The sequence below is a fragment of the Mandrillus leucophaeus genome, unplaced genomic scaffold (genome assembly GCF_000951045.1).
Source record: "Mandrillus leucophaeus isolate KB7577 unplaced genomic scaffold, Mleu.le_1.0 Scaffold192, whole genome shotgun sequence".
Classification (NCBI taxonomy): Eukaryota; Metazoa; Chordata; class Mammalia; order Primates; family Cercopithecidae; genus Mandrillus; species Mandrillus leucophaeus.
Window position 1 is genome coordinate 2,093,034 of NW_012101943.1, and position 11,628 is coordinate 2,104,661.

An 11,628-nucleotide genomic window follows, 5' to 3' on the forward strand; every position below is an offset into this window, starting at 1 on the left:
GGGGGGCGGGTGTTACTAAGCAGAAAGCAGATATTTCCGCACTTTGAATGGCATCTGGAAACTTGTAAATTTAAATCATATGGTCTGTATTTTTTTATTTGTTTGTTGCTTTGAGACGGAGTCTTGCTGTGTCACCAGGCTGGAGTACAGCAGTGTGATCTTGGCTCACTGCAATCTCTGCCTCCTGGGTTCAAGTGATTCCCCTGCCTCAGCCTCCCCAGTAGCTGGGACTACAGGCGCGCACCACCACACCTGGCTAATTTTTTGTATTTTAGTAGAGACGGGTTTTCACTATGTTGGCCAGGATAGTCTCAATCTCCTGACCTTGTGATCTGCCCGCCTCAGCCTTCCAAAGTACTGGGATTACAGGCATGAGCCACCGCACCCAGCCTGTATTATTTTTTAAATGTGTCTTCTGGATGAATGATATCTATAGATCTATTTAAGTTTCATAGAACAGTAACAGGGGAAAAATCTGAAGAATATATAGCAATTGTATTTGGGTTAAACAAAAGATTGGTACAGATGGCTAAACAAAAACATAATTTATATGTCATGCCCACATCCACAATGTTGATTTGTGGTATGTGCACTGCCCATTTCTATGTCAATGACAGAATCTAAGGCTGGTGTCCTTCATGTCCTTACAAAATACACCTGTATCCTACTGTATCCTACAACAATCCTCTAGCAATATAGCAAATGTGCAGACATACTTTGTACCTTCCACAATGACACTAATTATTACCCAATAATATTGGCAACATTAAGCAGACCATCACTGTAGGAGTTTAAATATGCAAAAATGTCTGTTAATTTATTCAAACTTGTTCAGCTGTCATCAAAGATAAAAATATGCTTCCACTTTCTATCTCCTTCACGATCAAAGGTACATTTTTAAGTTTCTGTGTTTCTTTGATGGCATTAACTTCATTTTTTCATCCAGCCAAAGTGGTTCAAAATGCATGAGATACTTTAACATATATTTCTGAAATTCCAGGGGTAGGAATAATAGCAACTTTGTTATTAAAAAAGATTTCTCCACAAAATGTTTAACAATTCAACATTTCTACTTTTAATAGCTGGTGTTTTGTTCATGAAAAAATGACTTTCTAAAATGTAAACTGGTCAGAATCATTAGAAGCAAAATATAATTGCAATAATGGCCTATTTGATGCATAGCTTCATAATACAACAGAAAACTTTCACCCTGATATAATGATAACATTTTACTAAATTTTATTGCAATGAAGTTTCTTAAAATACCTGAAGCCATAAGACTTATGCTAGTTACATAATCTTGGGGAATAAAAGCTAAATCAGTCAAGATATATTTATAAGAGGAACAAAAGTATATATTTAATGTTTAAGCATCATTTTAAATACTACAAATAAAGATTTTTGCAAATGGACGGCATCTTTTCTGAGGAGATTACATATTTTCTTTGAAGTTACGTTTTAATGGCAATTAAACACTAATGGCAAGATAAATGATGAAAAACCTCAGTTAAAAAGCTGGTCCAACTTGCACACGTGATAGAAAAACAGAGGAGGCTTTTCTGAATGCATTCACAATCCAATTAATTTTCTAAAGCTTTCTCTTATATGTTTTTAATTTCTACTCTCTAGGCAATGGAGCTAATTGTTCAAGAAAAAGATACAGAGCTACAAATTCAATTCATCTCTCTCCTTTGGCCAGATTTCACTAGGCTGGTTATAAGAAGAGGCTGATGTTTCTGCTTTATTTCTCAGTTTGTCCAAGAATTACCAGGTATTAAAGTAAACAGAACTGATACCTCTTTTGCTCTGGGCAGTCGGTTTTTGTTTGGGGCAGGGATGCACAGGGGTGGGTTGTTTGCTTGGTTTTGGTATTCTCTCCAAAGTAAGCCCTTAGTAAACTGAACTCAAAAGCTTTTAAGCTCAGATCCACCAGTTTCTGCCAGGAAATTCTCGACTACTTAATTTCTTGCTTTCTTCAGGTTAAAAAAAAAAAAAAAATCTCCCCTACCTTACCTTGTCTAAAGAAAACATTAAAAAGTGAATAGGTAGTAAGTCCTCACTGAGATGAGGCAGTGGAAGATCCACTACATCTGTGGCTTCACCACATCTTCTCAGCAACCCTGAAAGGTGGGTGTCCTAATTCTGGAGCACCTCAGTGTGTCACCAGGAGTAAGGGCTAGACAGGAGACTGTGTTGTCAAGAACTCAACACCTTTGCTCTTTCCATCCTAGCACTGTGCCTGAGAGCACAATGGAGAGCACTGCTCTGTGAGCCTCGGAAATGCCCTCATAGAGTTCCAGGAAGATTACCAGTTACCTTGATAATGGTTGCTCTAGTAGAGACAGAAGTTGCTTTAGGAATGAGTAAGGAGAATATATCACGCATTTCATTCCTCCCTCTTGGAGAACTCTTGTTTCTGAGCTCAGTTAATGAGGCAGCTCTTTCCTTCTGACCTGTAATTCTTTCTTTGGTCCATCACAGTTAGAGACACTGGCTGCATATGATGTCAGTTATGGACATGCTTCATGCCTTAAGATGAGTCAGTGTAGTAAATGGGCATGAATTAACTTACTCTGCACCAGCACTTACAGGAGACACAAAAGAAAGCTAAGGAGTGATAATCTAGTTGGAAAGTAAGACTAATGTTATACTGAATGGAAAGTCAAAGATGACCCTAACACTTCTAGAGTAAAAAACAAAAATACTAAAGACACTTTCAATAGAAATGGGGAGATACAAAAAAAAAAAAAAAAAGTCAATCTGGGGCCAAAAGCAAATAAATTCTATTCTACCCACACTGAGTTTTAGGTGACTTTTGAGTAGTACAAGAAGAGAAATCCTGTATACCTTTGGAAACACAGACCTGGGGCACAGAGAAGATAAAGTTTAAATTATGGCAGAAGACAAACTTGCCCTGAAAAGTAGGATGGAGATGCAAGAAAGAAAGTTGAAGGGAGAACTTGTGTGACTACTCAACTCATTCTTTAGGAAGGAAAAGGGGAGTAGGGAGGAGGAGAGGAACAAAAAGGGAAGCCAGTAGAAAGGGCAGCAGGGTGTGTAAGCTCATGACAGCTATAAGATGAATGGTGGAGAGGATAGGGGAGTATAGTTTCAAACCCTGCAAAGTAAAAAAAAATATGGACCAAGAAAAGGTCTTAAGATTTACAAGAATGTTCACTTGTAATTTTCTAGGAATTTTCAGCATTATGGAGTAGACAGAAATTAGTTGAAAAGAGGTGCAGAAGGAAATGGTGACTAACAATTAAAAACATCAACTATAGATAGTGCATTCAAATATTTAAACAACTAAATGATAATAATAACTAATGGCATGATAGAATGCTTACTATGTGCCAGGCACCGTTCTCCGTATTTACATGTATTGCCTAACTTAACCTTCACTCTAACTCCATAAACTAGGTACTATTATTACTTGTATTTTATAGATAAGAAAACTAGGTACAGGGAAGTTAAGTCAACAAGCTAGTAAGTATCAGAGCCAGGACTCTAATGCAGACCTCTAGAACCCAATAAATATGCTCCTGCCCTCCACAGAAAAACAGGAGAAACATTGTTTTTGTCATTGTGTTCATTATGAATCCCTAGTGCTAGATCCCTGCCTAGCACATAGTAGGTACTCAATAAAATTTTGTTGCATTAATGGATAATTAACTAGAAAGGGCATGAGAGCCAAGCAAAAGGATCAGCATTGTATTTCAGAGCCTTTATTCTGAGACTCTTTAACCCCCACTGGGGAACTCCTCTATTTTTTCAATGCTGTAAATATATAAAAATAAACTCATTGTTCTATAATTTGCCCCCAAATTTAAAAAATAAAAATAAATGCCAGCAGATCAAAAAGGGTTTACAGAAAAGATTAGGACAAAGGTTAACTTTTCCCCTCAATCTAAGTGAGTTGTTCAATTTTCAGTTAAATATGGCAACCTGAGGCTGATCCTGCAGTCTCTAAAAATCTAAAACTCATTTTCCTCTTCTGCTGGATACTGCACAGGGCTGTAAGCTGCTCCCCAAGGCAAAACTCACTCAGAAGGTACTTAAGAAGGTAAGGATTGATTCCCAGGGATAAAACTCACCATCAATAACTCCTAACTGCAAAGTTGTTAAAATAATTTAGTTAGAATCTACAAATTTTTAAGCAGTTCTTTCTGGTATAAAATAGTCCAGCTTTCAAGCTCTTGATGATTAAAACAAAAATGGTAGAAAATATTTCAGTCATACCTCAATTTAGAATAGGAAATGAACATGGGATCCGTTTTATATTCCTTTCTCATCCTCTCAGAAGTACCATCTGATTTGCTCTGTGCAGTGTGGTTTCTGTTTTCAGATATATGCGTTGATTAACTAAATAGTTTAAACTACGTAATTACTTATTAAAGCTCACTTAATAGATTTAATCAGCATTGGCTTGGGGAAAGAATTAATTACGGTCTTTGTTACTTTAGGAGACAAAAATCAAAAAAGCATTTATTCAACGAATACTTACTGCTATGTGCTCTGCACAGTAGAGGACATAAACGTCTTTTTAAGAGATGACCCATATCCTCAAGGAGCTTAGTTCATATATCAAAATTTTCATGACTTCCCAATTATATGTCCTTACATCTACAAACTGTTATGATTTTGCACATAAGCTTAGATCTCAAATTGTGTATCTTTTGAAGTCCACATGACTTTGTACTTAATAGTTATATTTCTGTAATGGGACCAGACCCAAAGAGAGAGATAAATCTATTGTTGGTAAAATTTCAAATAGCTTTCTAACCACACTTTCTTTCTAAATTACTGTGCTCATTAATTTTTCTCTTTTTCCCTTTGGCAACTTAATATATCACAAAACTACTATCTAGAATGTATATAAATAAGTCTCTTTACTAGGTAATAGTATCCACATATAACCAAATACTAAAATGATGTCTAAAATACACACTGATTTATGTGACAATAGTTATTACTGCCTCCATTTGATCAAATATATTTCAAGATTCAGCCCTTCTAATATATTAGCTACTATATTATATAAAATAGGAATATTTAAATGATTCTTTTTAATTATCTCTAAATGATGAAAAGGACTCATGTCATGTATTATTAAGCTAGACTATTTAGTGAAAAATGCTGAGGATTTCTTTTTAATTCTGCTTTGCTATTGGTAAAGGAACTTGTTTCATAAATGTCCATTGTCTAGAATACATCAGCACTACTTTCTTTGACCTCAGTTTCCACAACAATAATTGCTGCTGGTTTTGGGTTGTGATGTTATTCATGTTTATCTGATTCACAACACATCTCTTTTATTTATAAAAGTATTTTAAGGCACATTTCAATTTTTCCCATCAAAACCAATTTTGTATGGAACATTTCAAAGTATGTCTCGATATATGGTTTCTAACCCTACTAAAAAGAAAAAAGAATTGCCTTAAACCAAAATTCAGATTTACTACGAGGAAACAAAATCTCTTAAAACAGTCTATCCCCAATCCTGTCTTTTGAAGTTTAATAATTTGAAGAACTTTGAAAATATTATTTAATAATTTTAAATAATTTAGCTTTGTATTTAATTTTTAAAATTTAGGTAAAAATAAAATACTAAGATTACATAGCATCCTGAGGAAGTAACTATAAATCTGTAAACTATCTTTTGATAAAATTAAAGCACTGTTATGAACTGATTCTATTTCACCGATTCAATATAAATTATATAAAGATGTCTCATAGAGAAAAATTCTGTTGAAGTGGGAAATATGTAATCTTCTCAGTATGAAGCATTATATACAGGTCATTTTTCTGTAAGACTTTATATTTCATATACTATACATATAAAATGCTGAAATTATATATTACAATAAAATTTTATCTGCTAAAGAAAATCCTCTATTAGTCCGCAATGTATTTAAATCCATTTCTTTACAGAAACAATTTTTATCAATATCACATTTGTGTAGTTATAAAATATTGATCACTATCAACTAAAATAAATTCTAATAATTAATATAATAAATACCTTTTTTCATTTAACTTTCCTGCATGTCTTTTATTTTAGATATTTTCTTCCAACAGCACCAACTAACTACATTGACTCCCTCCCAGTCAAATTTTGGGGGGGACGAGCAAGGTGGGTGAAGAGGGAGGAGGGAACAGAAAAAGAGAAAAATATTAACTACTTGGTTCACCTGTGACAGAACCCAGAGTGACCTCTTGTGGTAAATACTACTACAGTACTTTGGTGAACAGTACAACCTTTTCCTAGGCTACACTCTGGAGAATGCAGAAGCATTGTTCCTCCAAGCTAAGAAACTCGGCTGTGACTCACAAGGAAAGAAAGAGATGAACACTGACTAAACTAAAGGGCTTTTTTAGGAAATCTGCTCAGTCACTATCAATTAAAATAATCATAACTACTCCCTTCTATTAAAAATAATGTTTATATGGTCCTTTTAGTAAGTCAGTTACAAAGTGCCTAGGTAGATGGATTTCTTACACATCCTACTTCTGGAATCAAGCAAAAGATAGACAAAGAGGGTAATTTCTAGTGAAGATAACAATATCTTAGAATAAGCATCCCTCTATCAGCAATGTGCTGCATTTATTATATAACAGAGTGCAGGAATCTAATGCAAGGGACAATCTTGTGGTTATGTATAAATATAATTTAGGAAGCGGTCAGTATAATTTCAACCTCTTTGATATTTTAAATGTTAAAGTGGTACATTATAAGACCTGAGTAAACCAATGCTTCAAAAACACTGTGTGGTTTTATCAATATTTCCTGAACAGTGTCTTAGATATTAAAGAAAACCTTTCAAGAAAAAGTGTCAATAACTTCATAACAACCACCAAAATAAAGCCCATTTGTGTTCCATCATTTCTTTTAAATTGGCTAATTGTAAAAGTTATTATTCCTTTTTTGTTTTGTTTATAGATCACTAGTTCTGCTTCCTCTCTTATAGGTTTCTTTTAAGAACTCAGTTTGTACAAATGTCAATTACAGCATGAAAATAATTTTGGACTTTTCTACAAGTAAGAGATAGCTGAGTAAAGAAAGTGCTTGTGCAACCTAGCTATCTCAAGCAGAATGAAAAATTGAGGATAGTGAGCTTCTTCTCCTGAAAGGTAAGTGGTTCATAAAATACTGCCTTCTGTGTTTTCTTCTTTCCTGAACCCCTTTTCTTCCCCAAAAAGAAAAACACTTCTAGTTTTCCACAAAACTAAAATAAACTTCCAATTTGTCATAATGCTTAAAATATTAAATAATTAATTTCTAGTTAAAAGGTATTAATTTGTAGTTATAATTTTTCAAAATAGCAATCTAGTTCACTGTCACTCAAAGTAATCATTTCTGCCTTTGCTAAGGAATTGAAGACAACATATGAGTAAAACGTGCTGCCCAAAGACAAAATCAGGTTGAAGGTCTTTAAAGTATTTTTTGTCTTTCGAATCTAAATTTTAACCTAAAAGTCCTAAAAACAGTTACTTTCTTCCAGATACTAAACCTCTACCCACAAGTTTACTGCTCCCTAGAGCCCAATTTAGATTAACAGTTTGCATAAATAATTGAAATTTAAATAAAGGAAGGTATCCTAATAATATTCTAGACACAAATCTGGTCTGTAAGCCCTTGGGGCAGGGTCCTTCTGGGAGACTTTGCTCAGCGGTAATGAACTCACCACATAGTTCTCTAAACCTTCCCTTACTAATGGCTTATTTTGATTGTACTAGCCAAAAATGTGTCTAAACAGTCCTATGGCATTTATACTTTAACCTTTACAACTTCTTAGAGTAATAATGCTCTCTATATTTACTAGAATCACATGCTAAGAATTATTATAATTCCTTTTGTCTAGAAATGATCTTTTATCTTAAAACTAAAAAGAAGAATTCCTTGCTGCTTTTGATATTTGGCTGTAAAGTGTGTGTGTATCCATCCTACTCAATGGCCCTCATTATTTTATTTTATAGACTTTGAATCACCAGTAACAACTTGCAATGCTGGCTTATAACAGACTGAGTCAACTAAATAAGAAAAATAAAAATCCAATCTCAAGAGGCATGAAATAATAACATAGGTTACAGTTGCTACTCTGGAGTACGGAATACAGCGCTGTTATTCTGGGAAACTGCATCTAAGGAGTTTGGAACTTTATTAAGAAATCGTCAGGTATAAAAGTAATATTCAAATATGCCATACTTCTTTTTTGTTTCATATCATCAAAAAGTGTTCTGGTAAATTTGTAACTGGCTGAGATTTCAGTTCATTGGTGATATCCATGGACTAATAAATGTCTGACATTTTCTCTTTGTGTCCATTTCCCTTTCATGTCCCATAATCTCTCTCTCTCCCCCACCCCACCCCTTTCTCTCTGCTGTGTGTTTTGTTTTGTTTTGTTTTCTACATCTCTTATTTTGCTCCTTGTGTGCAAGAGAGAGAAAAAAAGAGTTAGACTGCTTCCTCTGTGTCTGTAGGGTGGTAGACATACTTTACAGACAAATCCCAAAATAGGAGAAGTAGGAAATTCCTCTTTTCAGTTTTCCGGGTGGATGCCTGACCGGCTGAGTGTTTATCCATGTGGCTGTGTATTATCTGGGCGTCTCTCTATATGTATTTCTATGTTTGGCTGACTCTCACTATAAGATCTGACTTTTCATGAGAAGAAAATGATGTTGTATCAGAAAGAGCTTTTCTTGGGGTTCAGTAAAAAAGACAAGGCCAGCCTCTGTTTCTTCAATTGTTAAATAGATTGGGAGCGCTGGGTTCTATTCTTTCTCTTCCTACTAAAGCTCTGCCAACAGTTCACTTTCAATGTTGTTAAGTTAGTGAATAATGAAAGCTTCAAAGATCCATTTGTGAGAATCCTAAAGGGAATTTTCTATTTGTCTCAATTAGACAAGTTCTCAGGATAAATTTTTCTATTTCTCTGCCAAATCATATAGAAATTACAACAACTGCGGGATATTCCCCCCGTGAATGTGTAGACCAATTTAATACCATAATTCTCAATTTCTGAGGTTCTTCCTATAAAAGAGGTCCTGAGACTTTTCAGCATTTATCACACACACCTGCATATATACTCACTACAAATATCTAACACACTTCAAACAGTTCAGGGTCTTTGCGTGGTGGTATTCGAAGTTAGCCATAGGCAATTAGAGGTGGCATTTAAGTGCCAAAACAGATAAACTTTCATTTGCACTTGGTATTATCCAGGAAAGAAACATTTAACCAATGAAATGATTATGAACATGATGTGTAAAAAAGATAAAATATTTATTAATTTGAGTGGTAGATATAAAATGGAGGCAACAGAAACAGACATTTCTAAGCCACCTATGGTAAATCTTTCATAGTATATCTACAATTTTTTAAAATTCAAAAACTATCTCATAGTTTCATAGTCTGTATAAGAAGCTTCAACCAAAGTTGCTATATTAGTAAAGTTTAGTCAAGGGATTCTCACGTTCTTTCTCTTTATAAAGCAGAGCAATCATAAGCCTGCAGATTTTATTTTTTAAGGCCTTCTCTGAAAAGTCCTCTCATACACCAAACTGCGTGGAGTTGAAATAACCCAAGAGGATGAGAAAGCTGAAATAAGACTTATATACTTAACTAATTCCAATAACCCACACATTTCCCCCAAACTGTTTGAAGAGTAATATCCCCTTGTATTATAGGCTTACTATAATATTAATACAAGAAGGTAATGTATAAGTATAAAAATTGCCTACCATTATGAATTTATATAACTAAAAAATATTAGAGGTATTTAAAAGAATACTAGGCCAGACCCTATTAGCTACTTTTTCCAACCCAAATACAACACTACTGCTTTAGACTTGTATTGTTTCAGGCATCGGCCAAAATGAAGAAATAAAGTTTAAAACCTCAAATTAAAAACAAATAACAAGTCAGATATTTGGGGGAAATACTTTGAGACACTTAAATACAGTTAGTTTCAAAATCAGAGGAAATATTTGCAAGCCTAGTCTTAAAAGAGTTTCTAATCTAAGAATTGGTATAATCTAATCTACCATTTAGGGAAAGCATTATTCATTTAATTATTTGTTATCATTTCAGTGTGCCTCTGTCTTTCCGTGTGCCTCCAACCAGGCAGGGAGCCTCTTAAGAAGAGGGGATGTGTATTAATTACTTTTTTTTAATTCCAAGAAACCACAGAGTGTCTATGGTATAATGCACCCAAATACATATTGTTTCAGTGAAAGAATAAACAAGGCACTATGGAACAGCATAGAGTATTTCCATTGCTTTGTTCCAAGCTCTACTGTACTCCATATACAGAAGTGTCTTTCTCATTATTCTCCAAGCAAGCAAGCAAGAGATCTCAAAATAACAGCCTCTGAAGGAAAAACTTTAAAAGATACTCAACATATCTTACTTATGAAGTTTAAAATTATACAAAATAATTAAAAACAAGTAGAAAATGCAGATTTCAGTAAGATGCAAAGTTTACAAGGTCTTAAAATGTGGAAATATATAACCATTCCCATCCAGAATATCTTGTAGGAAATGAATGTATAAATGGATGGTATTTTAAAGACACATTAAGGCAAGAAAACATTAACATCAGTAGCAAGGTAGGATGGCATCTTTTTGATTTTTTTTTCTAGTTGCATTAAAAGCACAATAGTTACTGCTTCACTTCTACGTTTCTCATGTTTAAGTTGAACGAAATATATAGACCAATGTACAGTGAAAAACATAGCAAGAAGAAACTTTAAACACCAATTTGTCCACAGTAATTGCCTTCCCATTTTTCAAGCACTGAACTCTTTTTTAGGTTCAACCTCAACTACTCTCCCCAGCACAAAGCACATTTCCCCATGCCCATGAGGCCAAAAGCCTTTCCAGAGATTTAAATCTTGTTAAGTAGCCACTTTCGCAGCCATTCCCAACTTGAGGGAAACCTTTCCACTGAGATTAACTCAGAATTTGGTCAGTCCCTGCTGCTCACTTTGGGGGGAAATGTGGGAGAAGGAAGAACAAGAAAGATAAAAGCAAAACTCAACTCTATGCTCCAGATGTACCTACACCCTATCCAACCCCTTTCTTTCCTCCAGTTCTGGGCTCTGGACAGGTGGGAGGGGGTGAGTCTGTCTGGTAGGAAGGGGATGCAACTAACTTTCCTCCACCATCTCATTGCCACCCCACTCCACCCCAAATCCAGCCCAACTGGTAACTGACACCACCAGGTAAGGCTGCTTGCATCCCCCTCCCCCCTTGGAAGAGGGATGGGATGGAGAGGATGGGGGGCGCGTGTGGGCGGGATGGAGGTAGGGGTGTTCCGAACTACAACTCTCCTTACCACTGGAGCGCCTGACGATGTTCTCCAAAAATGTGTTCTGCGGTGCCACCAGCCCTCTCTTGCCCCCCGGCATCCTGGGTCTGGAGAGCAGCGGCCAGGATCCGCGGCGGGGGAGGGGGGGATGCAGGAAGAGAAGGTGGAGGAAGAGGAGGAAAAGGTGGAAGAGAAGATTGAGCCGAAAGAAGAGGGGGCGCGGCGGCGGCGACGGGGTCCCCTGACTGTATCTCCAGCCCGACCCGGATGAGCAGCTCTGGGGAGGAGGACAAGGCAGTTCATGGTAGTAGCGCTCCCC

At 35.7% G+C, this 11,628-nt stretch overlaps 1 protein-coding gene across 2 annotated transcripts in view; it reads right to left on the minus strand.

The window, feature by feature from the left end:
- Window positions 1–11,455, minus strand: part of KCNH5 (potassium channel, voltage gated eag related subfamily H, member 5) — a 341,485-nt gene extending 330,030 nt beyond the window's left edge. For both annotated transcript variants that reach the window (XM_011978277.1, XM_011978276.1), the window contains exon 1: window positions 11,337–11,455. In XM_011978277.1, coding sequence (XP_011833667.1) covers window positions 11,337–11,409 — 73 coding nt within the window. In that variant the 5' untranslated portion in view covers window positions 11,410–11,455. The remainder of the gene's footprint in view (window positions 1–11,336) is intronic.
- Between the last annotated feature and the right edge of the window lie 173 nt (window positions 11,456–11,628).